Consider the following 17,806-nt stretch of genomic DNA (forward strand, 5'->3'; position numbering starts at 1 on the left):
ATGAAATTTTAGATATAGATTCCTTGGACATGGATCTAACTTAATAACTTGATTTTAGCCCAAAACAATAAATATTAAGGGGTCCTAATAGGAGTCAAAGTTAAAAAAAATTGACCTTTTTTTTTCTCGGCATGCACCTCCAAACACCCGGGCAACGCCGGGCTGAAATGCTAGTATATAAATAAAAACAGAACAAAAAATAAAACATTAAATATAAGATATCAATGTTTCTGTACATTCGGTGAAAAGTAATGTCATTTAAACAAGAATGACCCAAATTAATTACCTGCGAAATGATGTCGATTTTTTAATGACATGCTGTATTTTTTAAAACAAAAAAAATGTTCTAATAATTGCATTTTACGATTGTAGTGAACAGTAAAGTGACATTAGATTATTAGTGTATTGTTTTTGTTATTCTTGAACATTTTCCTTTCAATTTTTACGTTTTCGTATGTTTGTCAAAGTATAAATATTGTCTGGACCATGTTTACGTCAGCCACCACAAACTAGGATAGAAATGAAGATCCTAATATTTTCTTTGCAGATTTTAATTTTTCTAAGGTAAAAAAAAAAAAAAAATTAATGGTTGAATTTTAAAAACCGTTTTTTATTTCTAAAAGCCTTCTGCTCTAATAGTTTTTTTTTCTAAGGCAGTTAGACTTTTGAATTCCCTCACTGTTCTGACATCAAACGGAAGGGTGAGAATGTTCTATGACAAAGACATACAAGCAGGCAGATCCATAAAAGATACAGCTATCAAGTCAGGCAATGTAATTCAAAATAAACCCTAAATGACAGCGTTCGTTAGTAAGGTTATCATTCTAAATAAATATGGTCTCAATAAAACCCAACGGGGGAAATAAAACAAACTATATACCTCAAGATTGATTTAAAGACGACATGGTCTCTAAAAGAAATAAATATAGATTAGGTACGGGCAAAATGAATGCCGATGCTCAAAATGTATAAACATTTTGACTCCTCCCTTAACTTAAAAATTCACCAAAATTAGGAAATTAACCAATTTTAATGAAATTTTCAGTATTTATAATATTATGATCACTGAATACAATGAACCCATTATTTTTATTTTCATCTTAGTTGAAATGTACAATTTTGTTTAAACAAAGAATACCTTTACTGAAGTTATTGTTTTCAGTAATAAAAGAAAAATTAAAGGAATTTATATTTGCTTTTTTTATGAAAAAAAAAGGCATCGTAAATTATAGCAATTAAAAAAAAAATAATTTTTACAGGAAGTGCGAAAAAAGCCCATAAAGTCCGTATTAATAAATTCGATATAACTTGAGAAAAAATTAATTTCTCGAACTACCAATATTACCATTGAATTAAGCATTGTTTATTTAATATTTTCACACAAAAAATTATAGTAGCAAAATATTTCTACTTTTTTTTTTTTAAATTAGAGATTTCGCATGATTTTCATATGCAAGATTTTAATCATTTCCTTGCCCGCATTAATGTGAAACTTTCGGCATAACATAATTTTTATATAATATTGAACAATAATTAAATAAAAATAATTTAAAATCAGGAACATAAAAAATAATTCAATTAAAAATTGATAAAAATGTTCAGAATAGGAATGTACGGATGCACGTCTGGGGAAAAAAAAAAGAAAACTGACACCCCTATCTCCTTTTAATATCATGACTTCATTTTGAAACAGCGTTTTGATTGGCTGTAATTTTGGGCTTCCATATTCGTAGTGTTTACAAAACTCCCGTTTGTTGAGTTTGGGCGAACACCAGAATTACTCGCTTTTGGGGAACTAATTAAGGTATTTTTTTTTTTTACAAACAATGTGTGTTTTTTTTAAAATTTAATTCAATATCTTAGAACTTTACTAAATATCTTGGAAATAGACCCAGAAAACTAATATTTATCTTTTAAAGGATTTTTACGATGAATTTATTTAAGTTCAAAATTTAGCGCTGAATTAGTTAGCTTTCCGTGAAAACATTTTTCATAACTTTGTTTTTTGTTTTTATGTGTACAAATATTTTTTCCTTTAGGGAATTAACTTTTATCTCTAATCTTTCACATACAATCAAAAAGTAGTCGGAAGCTTAAAAAAAAATGATAAATCGGCTTTCAAAACTAGGTCCCCTATTTTTGTCCGCCCATTTTTGCCCCTCCCTAATTATTAGTTGTGATAGGAGTAACTGGCCTTATGGAAAATAAATCTTTAAAAAATACTTGAAAATGATCCCTGGAAAATCAAGCTTTAGCAAAATACAGTAAACAACGTCTATTCTTAAAATAGTCCTCGGGAACAAAATCAAATCGTCATATAATCAAGTGTTAGCTCTGGGAGGAGTTAGCTCCCTTGATCTCTTCTACTAACCGAAATAAAATAATTAAATAAATAAAACAGAACAAAAAATAAAACATTAAATGTAATATATCCATATGTTCCTGTATATTCGGTGAAAATTAATGTCATTTTAACAAGAATTTCCCAAATTAATAACCTGCGAAATGTCAATTTTTTTTTAATGACATGCTGTATTAAAAAGAAAATATTTGCATATTTTTGAGATGAGGATTGATAGTTTTTTTTTGGATTATTATTTTCATTTTGATTGTTCTTTTTTTGAAACAACGTTTAGGCCGATGTAACCTCTGACCGGTTTCAGGTGCATTACACTGGATGTATTTGGTGAATGGCGAAAAAGTTTCGTTTTCGTTTGCTTTCCCAACGAACATACGTCCATCATCATAACAAAAACAAAAAAACAATTAAAAAACGGAATTGACCCGGATTTATTAAAAAACGAAATAGAATTGGCGCTATATGCTTTTTTAATTTTTAACGGTTATGTCTGTTTACAAACCAGAAAAAGAAAAAAGAAAAACCCAACGTTTTTTAGCATTCACCAATAACATTCAGTGTGAATGCATCTGAAAACAGTCGAAGGTCACATCGGCCGAAACGTTGCATATTTGCTTGTTGTGAATTGGAGATGATAATGCTAGAATATTAGATTGGTTTTGTTATTCTTGAAAATTTGGATCATTTTCGTTTTCTTTCAAAACAACTCGCATACTAAACCATATTGTCATTAATTACCACAAACTAGGATAAATATGATTTTCTTTGCAAATTTTAATGTTTCAACTTCTAAGATCAGTTTTAAAGGTTTAAAATCAATTTTTATTTACTAAAATCGATTTTCACGATCTCTTAAAACGAACCTAGGTAAATAACAAAAAGAATTAAAAAGAGTCTGAATACCCACTAAGCACCACCCTCGAACGCTAATCATCCTTGACGTTATTCGCTTTCATCGTGCAAAAGTTTGTCATGACGTTCTCGCATGAGTATACTTACCTTTTAAAGTGAAGCTTGGCCAAATATTGAAATAAATTGACAATGTGTTGCTATCCGTGTGTACCTAAAAATATTTTTTGTTAAGAAGGTACACGCAAACAATAACACAATAAAATAAAAATTACAGGATCGATTATCAAGATAATCAAACTATATCGGATATACCAACAAATAAAAGGTTTCCTGCATGGACAGAGGCAACATAAACATGTCCGATTGTCAAAAGATAAGATAAATGTTGGATGTTTGAAAGATCATTTGCCAAGAAATGCATTGACGTTCGAAAGTTTTTGTGTCAGTAGTCGATCGACAATCTAACTTCACAACAACGAGGACGACAACGCTAGTGTATAAACGAGTTGTATAAGTGAAAGTATAAATAGCAAAATCTAACGAGAATTTACATTAAATTGCTCGTACAATATTAAATAAAACGACGTGCCATTAAATGCTTGAACAACTCAAACTTAATAGTATACATCGTCTTAAAAAAATCATAATCTATTGAAATTTAACTAACGTAAAACTGTATTTTTTCATGAAAAAATTATACAGTTTTCTCCATTGTATGTATTTACTAGAGACATGTTATTCGTATCAATTCCAGCTTTATAAGATTCTACAACACGTCTTTATCCCAAACAGGTACGTATTCATATTAGTCTGCTTAGAGAAACTACCTACAATAATAAGATACTTTGTCGGCTGTAAGTACTCATATCAGACAGCCGCCCACCACAGCAGTCAGTAGCTTTGCTAACAATGGAATATCAGATTGTGTGGGAAGTTCCTGCCAAATTGCAATAAATAAATAAATAAAACAAATCAAAAACATGTATGCAACTAAATATTCTATCGGTTATTTTGTTATGTTAAGCCTTTCTTCTGTGGCTTATTCTGAACCCTTATTTGGTCGTCATCACTAATGATTAAGCATTCTTCATTAAACTGTAAGCAATATATATTAACTATTCATGTCATTCAATCGAATCTCACGTGCTTGCTAGACATTCTGTCAAGCGATCCACACATGACTGCATCACATTCCCCCAAAATTTTAAAAATATTCTCAAACTTTATTCAATACCCGACATTAATTGTTCCAAGACGCGTCACATTCCCATGCGTATAATTTATGTTGTATTGCTTGATATGCAGGCCGGGTTTACAGAGAACTGATTTTGACAATTTGGCAACAAATGTAAGAAACAAAATAATTATCAAATGTACCAAAAAGGTCATTTGAATAAAAATTATTAACATGACCTATTGGTTAATAACTTGGTCGTGTGTACCGAGAAATAATTTTGGCAAAAAGCATGCGCCTGAAAGAAAAATATAATAATTATCAAATGTACCAAAAGGTCATTTGAATAAAAATTATGAACCTGACACAGACACCTGCAAGGGAAGAAGCAACAAACTTGATTGATTGTCAAAAAGAAGATAAGTTAAATATATTATGCTTCAAACGTTATTTCCGGCAAAAGGTTACACAGTTGTAATGAAAGTATATGTAATGGCTGAATAAAACGCACTTTGGGTGTAGCTACAGCGATAATATCACCCCAAAAGGGACTTTGTGGTGATTACAAATTAATGCATATAATAACAAGATTTGGGCGCAGAAAGAACCCCTCAGATTCCCATGTATCCATCTTTCTCCTAACAAGCAAATAGCCATCCATAGCCGTTACTGGCAACGAAGATCTATTATTACGTTTTCATGCATCAATGTTTCGTCATTTTTTTTAAAACGCAGCAGAAATACAACAGTGTACAGGACGATGATACCAAAACAAGATGGTGTAATAAAAATCATGTAATATTGAATCAAAACATTTTTTTAGTATATAAATTTTTTCATGATCACACATAAAGGATTGCATATGTAATCATCTTAAAATATTTGATTAAAAATAAATCGATTGTTCATACAACCGTAATAACAACAATGTTGGTACCTGTAAAATTCTTGGTTATAAACGCAGTTTAGTTAAATAGAAAAGCAACAATGGACGTGAATACATGTTTTAGTAGTATTATTCAAAATAAGATTGTTCGGAATAATCATATCAATTTGTACATTGACCTTACCTGATTCGACGCTAATTTGTATTTCTTCCTTTGCGACTGGTGTTTGTCGATCTTTCTGCGGAAATAAAACAATACATTAAATGCATTAAATAACATTAAATCACATACGAATCATCTTTATTGTGAATATACATTTTCTTTTTGTATTATTTGGATTATTGTGTTGGATGGTTGGTTGGTTGGTTATTTTACGGCATATCAACCCTTTTCAGGTTACGTAATGTCGAATCTAGTGATTTTGAAGAAAATTTTTTGAATATAATATATTTGTTTTTTTCAAGTCTGTTTCTATTTAACCCATAGTTGGGACCCTAACAGGTACTATCACTCAGGGTCAGAGTGGGCCTGGGAGCAATTGCAATTAAAGAGTGGCTCCACACTCCCCAAAACCCGCAAGCTGGGACCTCATTATCGGATATATTTTAAGGTCATATCCAGGACCAGATTATTCGGGCTTCGTCTATTGATTTTTATTCGTGGGAACTCCAAAGTCAACAGAGAACATTCCTATAATGATCCGGTTCCTGTTGATTTTGCGATGGGAGCTTAGTTCTGTACAGTTCTAGGAGGTCCACCCTCTCAGACTTTGTCTTCTCTCTTTGAGAAGAGGTTAGTTTATTGCTAATCGCTTGAGGGGTTCTTAACTGGAACTATCGACAGGGCTGCCCAGACACATTTTGCAAGTCAGAGTGCTGACATCTCAATCCCATTTAACGACACTGGTGTCTAAGTTCTTGCAGTTGGAGGGAATTAAACAAAGTGTTATTTTCACAACCAAGAGCGAGCCTGATGACGGAAAGCAGAAATCACGTCACTTCCGTTGGAGAGCAGTTCTATCTCTCTCAGCCTATCGACACCGATGAGAAAAGACATCGGCTACGTTGGGAACTAGTCGACAAATGTCGGCCTCTCAGTATATATAAATGGTATCAATCCTTCCAATTAAACTTTTCTAAGTCCCCCCCCCCTTTCTTTTTTTCCTACATGTATTTTATCTGTCCCTTGTTATGCTCATTAAACTCTTTAAAACCAAGCTGGTCTCCACATGGTTCTCGATCAACAAATGAAAAACTAGAGTCAACGGCGCGAGCCTTAATGAAACCTGGCTTATAACGAAGATGCACGGGTGTATTATGTGATGCACCATCGACGGTCAGAGCATAGAATACATGTACTGATTTGATAAAGTTGTCCAATTTGATGGATTATTTTTTTTTACAATATAATTTCGAAGAATATAATTAAAATTTATGATACGTTTCTTCAGGCCATGTAAATTAGATTCACACATTACCCATATTAAATAAGGCGGGTGAAGTTACATATAAACATGTATTAAATAATACATATAGAAAAAGAATAAAGTTGAATAAAAATAATATAAATAATTATCAATTCGAATTAGCCTTCAGACTTTTATAAAGTTATCTCTCTTAGAATATTAAGAAATTGGTTAAGATAAAAAAATAATTCCGTTTAAGACCGGACATTTTTTTTGTTAATTAATAGATTAAATTCAATAGATTTGAAAAAAAAAACATTTTTTCATAGGTGACGCGATAAATAGCCCACATATACAGACGAAATTTTAAAACCTAATATTTGTTAGAAATAACAAAGCTGAAATTTTGACAACTGGTAGTCGTTATCATCCATAATGACATGCTAAAATTTGAATCATTTGCAAAAGGATAGAAAAAGAATTATAACAATTATTTATTTTCAAAATAGAAACGTCTAAAAGTAAAGGACAAAATTAAAAAAAAGCAATGTAAACAGCAAAAAAAAAACAATAAAAATACATGTACAATAAATATCTTGTAAATAAGCCCTTGCATCTTCGACTACAAGAACGAATCAGTTCTTGATAATCCTCGATACTAATTTTATACCATTTTTCTTGAAGCTTCACCCACAAGTCCTCCGTTTTAGTGGGATTTCTTTCTATAACTTTCTCTCCTAAGGTATTCCAAAGATTTTCTATTGGATTTAAGTCAGGACTTTGCGATGGCCAATCCATGATTCGAAATCTTGTTTGCTAAGGTAACTCATTACCACGTTTGCTTTGTGACATGAGGCATTATCTTGCGTAAAGGTAGCCCTATCGAAACTTGAATTCTGTATGATTAACACAACATGATCTTGAACAATGTTTTTATAGATCTGCGCTTTTACACAAGTTTGTAACAGGACAAGAGGCTTTGTACCTTGGCTAGAAAACATTCCAAATACCATGACGCTTCCGCCCTCAAACTTGCTAGTTTTCTTAGTACATTGTGCACTTAATATTTCACCAATACGCCTCTTTAGATTATTTGGAAATGATGGAAAAACAAACTAAACTTGCTTTCATCACTAAAAAATACTTTTGCCCAATTTTAATTTGTCCAAATTACATACCTGTTTGCAAACTCTAACCTCTTTTTCTTATTCTTCGAACTAACAAGTCATTTTTTCCCTGGAGTTCGATTAAAAAGCCCTATTTCTTGCAGTCGTCTAGAAACAGTCTGTCTTGGCACATTAACACATGAAGTACTATTCATAACCCTTTTAATTTCTGTGCAAAACTTAAAACGGTCCTTTAATAACATACGCTAAATTATTCGATCTTCTCTTGCCGAAGTTTTGCGGGGTCTGCTGATTTTAAAAGCACTAACTATTTTGCCAGCATCATTGTAGGATTTAACAACCCTGCCTACAACCATCTGGGAACGTTTCTTTTTCTCTGAAATCTCTCTAATTCTGTGCTTTTCCTTGTGTAGCTTCACAATAGCTTGTCTCACAGAGTAATCAAGTTTTTGGCTTTTCGCCATGGTGCCGGCTGATGCAACGTTTACAAATGACTACGTAAGATTTATTCTTTAGACGAAATAAAAAAAAAATTGAATATAGCACACTGTTTGTATTGTTTTTCTCAATTTTGTCCCTAACTTTTGGACGTGCCTATTTTGAAGATAAATAATTGTCCTAATCCGTTTTCTATCATTTGCAAATGATTCAAATTTTAGTATGTTATTATGGATGATAACGACTACCAGTTGTCAAAATTTCAGCTTTTCACAGTTGTTATTTCTAACAAATATTAGGTTTTTAAATGTTGTCTCTTAGTTTTGGACGCTACTGTATTAGAATAAGATATAACAGAAAACATTTAAGTATATACAATTTCTCCTTTTATTTTTTCTTCTTTTTTTTTTGCTTTCTTTAACATCCAAAATAGTAAGCAGACAATTAAAAAAAAATTCATTTGAATTTTAATGGTTTAAAAAAAAAAGAGATTTTCAGGCGATCTTGCAATGTATGTCCAGGTTTTCTACTTCCGGTTATAAAACATGCGTATCGGCCGAAGATATCTCGATATAGGTACCTAAAACGGTCCCCTATTAGCTGTAATTATAAGTAAAATATTTCTGGATATCGCCTTCTCATCAGCATAAAAAGGGGAGAAAACACCAAATTTTAACCAGCTTATTGAAGTAAATATAGTTTGTTAACAAAGAGCGTTTCCATACTTTTTTTTTCAGAGTCATAAGGGGCCCATCGGTGCGCAAACCTTCTTTGATAAGAATATTTTTTAAAATCTAAAAGAGGTCGTTTGTATTTGGAATTTTAAATTAAAAAAAAATCTAATTGCTATTGTTATTTCTCGAGGTTTTATTTTTTATCTTTATTTTTTATTACATTTTCACCCAATACAAGGCACATTGCCACTTTGGTGTAGGGGGCTACTAACAGGGGCAACAACTACTGGGGTACTATGTAGGGATTTTGGCAGCAAGATGTTGGTTCACGTTGCACTTGAACTTCTGCACGTCAGTTGGGGAAGCAGGGGCCTGGAATGGAATTCCAAAGTCTACCGGTTCTGGGGAAGAAACTACTGGAGTAGAAAGATCTTTTACATCTAGGGATTTCTACAGTGTGGGGGTGGGATTTTGCAGCCTGTCGGGTCTGTCGGGGGTGTTCACGTCGTAACGTATTTGTAAATATCGAATGAATAAAAGAATATCATTTCCGAAACGATCGTACACATAAATTTGATTTTGTCATGTTTCCTCCTATAAAAACGTGATAATTTCACAATTATCGATCTTCCACTTTCTCTCTGTCTCTCTCATATATCTAAGGCACTGAGACAATTTTTATTTTTGTTCCTTTCCTCCTTTAAAAGACGACCCTGGTGTCTAACTCTGTCCCGTGGGGAGGCATAGTAAATAGGTACAATAACTATTTATTTTATCTATCTGAGCCGAAAATCAAATGTAAATTCCATTAACAAAGTTGGTTTTCTTAGAACTACCTATCTGTGGAAGAGTGCCGCAGGGCTGCTTCGCAACAGACTATAACATGGTTGTGATCCAATCTAATAAACAAACTTCCCTCCTCATCCCCCTTTCTGTTTTCTTGTTTCTCCCTTCCAATCCCCTCCCTCACCGGTTTTCTGTTTCTCCCTTCACCGTTCTACCTATTCTCTCACTGTTTTCCTGTTTCTCACAGTCTCTTCCCCCTTCTCTCACTATTTTCCTGTTTCTCACAGTCCCCCCCCTTCTCTCACTGTTTTACTGTTTCTCTTCTCACCGTCTTTCCCCCTTTCTCTTATTGTATTTTCCTGTGGTTCCCCACCTGTCTCTCTCCTCTTTCACTGTGTTTGTCCGTTTCTCCACTCCCCGTCTCGCCTCCGTTCCTTAGTGTGATTTGTGTTTCTCTTCACCTCTCACAATCTCCCCCTCTCACTGTTTAAAACCTCTTCCTGTTTTCCCGCTCTGTCTTACCGTATTTTCTTGTCTCTCCTCATCCCCGCCGCTCTCTTACTGTGTTATCTGTTACTCTCCTCACCCCGTCTCTCCCAATTTTACTATGTTTTCCTGTTTCTCACTTCATCTCCCCGTTTTCTTTTTCTTACTTTCTCCCTCTGTCACAATATTTTTCTATTCCCCCCTTTCGCTCTGTCTTCCCCTATCTCACTGTGTTTCCACCGTTTCTCCCGGCCTCCCTCTCTGTGTGCTTTCATATTTTCACCTCTTTCCGTCCCCCGCTTTCTCTCGCTGTGTTTTCTTTTTTCTTCCATCTTCCTTTTATTTCTCATTTTGCTTTTCTCTACGATGTCCGTGCTTTCCTCTCTCGCTGAAATATTTTCCCTCTCACATATGTTGATTAATAAAAGAGTGTAAAAACAGCGCGTGGACGTCTTTCAAAAGCCAACGACAAAATTAAAAAATGATTTACCTGTGATTGACCGCCCATCGCCCCCGTACTTACCCCGTATAGAATTTTTAATCGCAAAAAACACGTGACTTTTTGGGACTTGTTTACTAAGATCTCGAAGTCTGTCTGTTTTGATACCTTTATGAAAATAATTCATGCCATGTCGCAAATCAAAACAACATTTAAAAAATCGCTTAAGAAAATGCAAACGAATTGAATTTGTTGACGTTTCTGAAGCTGATTTTGACAAAATTATTTACGAAGGAGTTTATGCGATCGCTTAACTCTAATGACGGTTCGTGACGAAGTTGCTGAAGTGCTCTTTTAAAAACATTCAATTGTTTTAATATTTCACTAAATGCATAGACACACACACATACGCACGCACACTAATATATATATATATATATATATATATATATATATATATATATATATGTGTGTGTGTGTGTTACTAGTCTCTCATTCCTGGACAGGGTTCAAAAGAGTCGCCAACCCGATAGGTCCTAAACTGTCATCTAAATTTCAACCTATGTTCCATCGACGGAATGTTACATTCCTCTGCCTTTTCTAAAAGTATTTTAATGGTGAATGCTCCGACGAACTAAAAATACTTGTACACCAATCTACGTAAATAACCCCAACAAAACCGGAAAGCAGCAAAATCCCACCCCTACACAGTAAAGATTCCTAAATGTAAGAAAGCTTTCTACTTCAATAGTTTCTCCCCCAGAACTGCTAGACTTTGGAACTCCTTTCCGGGATTCTGCTTTCCCAATTGCATATCTCTTCATGTGACATACATACATACATACATACATGCATACATACATACATACATACATACATGCATACATACATACATACATACATACATACATACATACAGGTGAGATTTATATTATAGATGGGTAGCGAGGGGTACCCGGCGTTGCCAGGGTGTTTTTCGGTGGGTGGGGTTGTTAATGAAAACCTAAGAATAAGCGAAGTAAAAAAAACAAAAACAAAAACGGACGTTAAGAAACCCTGCTTAGCGGGGAGGGGGGTACCCGGCGTTGCCCGAGTGTTTGGAGGGGATGGGGGTGCTAATGAAAACATAAGAATAAGCGAAGTAAAAAAAGAAAACATAAAAACGAAACGAGTTCAGAAAATGTCAAGACCAGTATCAGAACAGATACTACAAAGGTCTTGGCCAAAATGCCAAGGAAAAACCAGAGTTAAGCAGCGTTGGGCCTGGTCAGCACCAAATGGGTGACCATCTGTGAATACCGGGCATCATATGTAAGAGGACGTCGACACCTTCCTACAAGACGTAAAAACCTAATGTTGCTATCTCTGCTGGCCTGGATATACATGCGACTTGGGACCACCTGCGAATTACAAATGGCCTTGAGACTTTCTCATTTAGAGGAAGCCGGTTCAACCTGCTAAAGATGAATACCACTACTATTGAGAGGAATTTGATTCAGCAGCGAATCTATGATTAATTGAGAAAACAATGGTAGATGATGAATAGATGGAATAAGAAGAAGTCAAAGAAACAAGTTCGGTAATTATAAAATGATAAACAAGAAAAAACAAACAAAAAAAGCCAACAAAAACGCAATAGTTTATTTATAAGTTTAAATATTCCTTTGTTTTCTTGGATAAACTTTTAAATTAGTGAGAAAACGTGACAATACTTCACATCGACTCCGGCGGCCATTGCCTACGACCATCATCGCAGACAATAATAACAACCTTCTGCGAACATAAAACGATACCAACGTAAATTCAAAATTGTTATTATGCTCATGGGCTTGTCCTTGGAAAATGGAACTACTTTATTTTGATATTTTTGCAACCACAAGCAGCAAGAACACTTAGACAAACTTTGCTTTTTTCCTTTTCTTTCTCTCTCTCTCTCTGTTCTATATATATGTATATATCGCTCTTTATTCCTCTCTCTTCATCGTTTTTTCGCCCTCTCTCTTTATCGCTCTTACTCTTTCTCTCTCTCTACTATTATTTCTATTTCTACCGCTCTTCCTCCATATATAGCTCTTTCTCCCTCCATCTCTCTCTATCGCTCTTTCTGCCTCTCTATAGCTCTTTTCTTCTTCCTGTATCTCCTTCTCCCTCGCTATCTCCCCATCGCTGTTTCTGGCTCCATATCTCTCTTTCTCGCTTCTCTCTATCGCTCTTTCCTTCACTTTCTCCCTCTGCACATAGGCGCTTGGAGTTCGCTTTGTCAGACGAGGCTCGTTCCAAAGTTAAAGCCTCCTTAGCCTATATTTTTTCAAGATAAGCAATTTTAATCGGAGGATACATGTTTATAATACTTATCACTGATTTGTATAAATTTACAAAAAAAATGTATAAAAGAACCGTTGCGAAAAACAGATGTTGTTCCAGAGGTAAAATCTTTTTTTTAACCTCAAAAGATTGCGTGGTCCCATCAAAACCAGCAAGCTTTTGTTCTCCAGAATTTATTTTTGACAGTTACCCCCATTGATGTGATGTTGGTAGTCTACTGAAAAAAACCCCGGAAGTAACATAGTCAATTATTATGATTTTCGATTATTATGATTTATAAAAGTAGACTGTCCGACAGAATGCGTTATGTAGTTGTGAAACACAAGAAATTATCTTTTATTTATCTGTGTCAATCCATCTATATATCCATGTGTATCTATCAATATATTTTTTTTATATCTATCAATATATTTTTATTTTTTTACACAGTGGTCACCACTTATGAAGGCCCGGAAGCCACTCAGGGATAAGGGTTATGTGTATCTATCAATATATCTAACTGGCGAGGTAAACAAGATGAGATGTGAAGCTATGTTTTGATAAATGTTGTCAAGATGAGATGTGAAGCTATGTTTTGATAAATGTTGTCAAAACACATTGAGGCATAAAATGGACAAGTTGCACCGGAAGTTTTAAAAATAGCTGGCCGGAAAGACACCGTTGCTACCACGTGATCAGGTTAGCTGGATATAGAGTGGAGTTGGAATTTGGACGTCAAAGAGAGCGAACGGGTTAACAGGTCTCCCCCTCCCTTGGTAGGGAGATAAGCAAAGATCCCCACTTTCCATTCTCTGCGACCGAAACAAGGAAAGTAAATAAAAACTGTATATGAAACCAACCATCATTTTGGAGTGAAATGCATTCGTTCAAAGTTTCCAGCTTCCCTCCAAGAACACATGAATTCCATGCTGACCCATAGACGAACGACGCAGTTGAAAAGTTACGTCGAAATACATGTATGTGTTTATTTTATGTATGACACACGCACCCGCATAAGAACATTTAGACGATCACGAAAAGAACTCGAATAGGCCACAAAGATAACGTAGGGTTCAAATAGCGAAGAACCACTATGGATATTAAACACATACACACACTACAACTCCAATATACAACTAATGTTATCAAAGCAAAGTAAATATTTATAGTTGAAATATTTACATGTAATGGTCCACATCATTTTATCGGTCACTTTATGGAATTAAGAAATAAGAAAATTTATAAACAAAATACATTTTGTAAAAACAAGAGTTGATATGTTTTGATGCTATGTAGAGAATGACGTCAGAAAAAGTTTTAGATTTCACGTACAAAGTAGAGAGTTAGACTGAACTGTCTGTAACTGAAGGTCGTTGGGTATAGACAGACGATGGTAGTTTTGGTAACACTGGACTGGGAAAATGGATATATGTAGTTGTGATGAAGAACACGGCGTGCCACGCCGGAACCAACAACTCGCGACCACAATAAATGTAAATATGAAACAACTTGGATTTGTGTGAGGAGCACGTCGGAGCAGACGAAGATGGTTGTGAATTAAGGTATGTTGTTCTTTGTTCAGCACAAGTATAAAATCTGTTTTTCCATTCTTCTGTTTAGTATGTCGACACGCACTGATACCTACGCATCAGCAAGAGAAACATACGCCAGATGATAACATATTGGAAGGTGTCAGTCACATTGAATAGACGATCCGTTAAAAAAGATAAAGATACTTGTGCACAACTCGCATATATACACTCGTTACGTAACAGAGCACGTGAAAAATATCAGCAGGAGCTGTAAGATAGCTGAGCCGCGAAGATATTAGCAGCAGTAGCCGAAAGAGCGCGTATGCAAATTAGGAAGTGTGCGCTGGCTTGCGTCAGAAGAAGAAAAAAAAAAGAGCTAAGAAAAATGCACCCCGTGATCGAGCAGAGGAAAAACATATGCAAGGTGAGATGGACATGTGGTCTCACAATGACAGCGAGAGACTTTTAAACTGGTGTCGAGACGGCAGGGTTTTTGTTAATCTCATGGCAGAAGAAATGAACAGTTAGAAAAAAAGAAAAGAAGCAGGAGGCATTGTTTGGAAAGTAATGTTAATAAAGGCCTTTTGTTAAGCCAGAAAGAAAAGCAAAATCGGAATTACGCATTTATGTTTGGTTGTTCCTTTTCGACGTTACAGTTATACACTCCTCTATACAACATATCACTTTTCATCCCCCTCCATCTATCACCCTTTCTCTTTTATATTTTACCACTTAAATGCAAGGTTGATTGGTTGGTTGTTTTTGTTTTACGGCATATCAACCCTTTCCAGGTTATTTAATGATGAATCCAGTGATTTTGAAGATATTTTTTTTAATAGAATATATTTGTTTTTTGCAAGTCGGTTTCTATTTAACCCATAGTTGGGACCCTAACAGGTACTACCACTCCGGGTCAGAGTGGACCTGGGAGCAATGGTAATTAAAGGGTGGCTCCACACTCCCCAAAGCCCGCAAGCTGGGGCCTCACCATCGGATATAGTTTAAGGTCATATCCAGGACCTAAATGCAAGGAGACATCTGTAGGGCCACTGTGTAGGGAGTTGAGCAGCGAGATGTCTATTTACATTACATTTAATCTTCTGTGTATTAATACAATCAGCCTAGCAGAAAATAAGGAGGGAATTCCAAAATCTAGCACCCCAAAGGCAGAAACTTATCTGCAAACTATTTCGCTGCATGACTGCTAGACTAGTCGGCAGTTCTACCCGCTGGCCCAGAATCGGGGGCCACAAACGACCTCCACTGTTTATTTATATAAACATTTGTTTGACTGCCGCTTTTACAGTGTTCGATTTGTTTGTTCATTTACAAACATAAAACTTTGCGTACTAAATGGTAATTGCTTATAAAGGACCGAAGACTACTAAAGGATAAGGGTTATTGAGTTTAAGATTGTCGATAAAACAACACCATAATAGTCGGAACTGATAGAAATTAAGTAGAATTTGATTATTTAATAGGACGACTCAACAAGAACTTGCATATATTAGACTTGAAAACGACTATATTATAGTCAACTGAGAAGTTCGCAATATTCTATTTCACATAAGAGTATTTTTTGTAAACAAACTTTGTTCATGAAATTTTCGTTTAGTTTCAGGCACAGAATAAAAATTAGGGAAATTGTCAGCGGTTTTTGTAGCTAGGTGAATGTTTGCTGCGAATGGTTTGCATTGAGGGCGTAGATGGAAGCTCAGTCGAGCAACTGTTTAGAAAATAACAATGGAGTCGAGATAGACTCGCAGGGTCTTTTCTGTTTGAAAGAGAAAAAAGGTCTCTCCCACTAGATTTCAAATCGAAAAAATATAGTTCTAAACATTCAAATGCTATCTCTCTATTATGACGTATTTCGACGTATACGGTTTTTACAACCTCGTCTGTTTAACCTTTTGTGTTAGTCGCAGATGACAATTCAGTCCCGCTAATGATCTGTTCTAGCTTTGTGTCTTATTTCCGCCAGGCAACGCCGGTACACGGATCGAGCTAGTATGTAAAGTTTTCAAAATCTATGACAATTAAGCTACACAGAATTTTTCGTATGCCCTGACAAATTCCCACGAGGATAAAACGCAGAAAATTCCCTTTGACTAAATTGATATATATATATATATATATATATATATATATATATATATATATATATATATATATATATATATATATATATAGCAATTTATAAAATATATATGGCGATTAAGTTACACTGAATTGAAAAATATATATGGCGATTAAGCTACACTGAATATTCTGCGTTTCATCCACTCTAGGATTCTTCAGGCTAATGCGCATAAGCCTAAAGAGTCCTAGAGTGGATGAAACGCAGAATCTTCAGTGTAGCTTAATCGCCATATATATTTTTTACTAACTAGCTCTACCTACGTCTTGAGCATTTTTGAAGTAAATACTTAAAGTTTACGCATGAATTTATACTTTCGTATATTAATTTTATGTGAGTAAATGAAGTAGTTATATATATTCATATTCAAAATTTACTACCTAGCTCTATTAGTGATTCGAGCACTGTCGAAGTATATACGGAAAACAGATCAATAACAATTTCTGTAGATACTATCTATATAATATTAAACTATACGTATTATATATATATGTATATACATATACGTATATATATATATACGCATATATATATGTATATATATATATATATATGTATATATATATATGTATATATATATATGTATATATATATGTATATATATATATATGTATATATATATGTATATATATATGTATGTATGTATATATATATATATATATATATATATATATATATATGTATATATATATATATATGTATGTATATATATATGTATGTATATATATATATATATGTATATATATATATATATATGTATATATATATGTATGTATATATATATGTATATATATATATATATGTATGTATATATATATGTATGTATGTATATATATATGTATGTATATATGTATGTATATATATATATGTATATATATATATATGTATATATATATATGTATGTATATATATATGTATGTATATATATATATATGTATGTATATATATATATGTATGTATGTATATATATATATATATATATATATATATATATATATATATATATATATATATATATATATAGGTCAATTTCTTTTATACAAGGTGCCTTCAGTAAGATCCCAGACTTTTGTACAGTCATTTAGAATTAACGTAGACCCTTGAAAATTCAGTAAATTATTGCTATACATATTATGAGATGGCTGACCAATTTTTATCATTTTAGGTTTAAATGAACAGTTACAGCAGGAATTGGAATACATCCTA

The 17,806-nt window shown here is 33.8% G+C and overlaps 1 protein-coding gene across 3 annotated transcripts in view; it reads right to left on the reverse strand.

Moving 5' to 3' along the window:
- The window catches only part of LOC145291945 (uncharacterized), a 1,383,621-nt gene that overhangs the window by 210,569 nt on the left and 1,155,246 nt on the right, over nucleotides 1-17,806 (reverse strand). For all 3 annotated transcript variants that reach the window (XM_080137871.1, XM_080137870.1, XM_080137872.1), the window contains one exon: nucleotides 5,456-5,510. In XM_080137871.1, coding sequence (XP_079993997.1) covers nucleotides 5,456-5,510 — 55 coding nt within the window. The remainder of the gene's footprint in view (nucleotides 1-5,455; nucleotides 5,511-17,806) is intronic.

The sequence above is a fragment of the Euprymna scolopes genome, chromosome 13, assembly GCF_053919585.1.
Source record: "Euprymna scolopes isolate OS-2025 chromosome 13, ASM5391958v1, whole genome shotgun sequence".
NCBI classification, from domain to species: Eukaryota; Metazoa; Mollusca; class Cephalopoda; order Sepiida; family Sepiolidae; genus Euprymna; species Euprymna scolopes.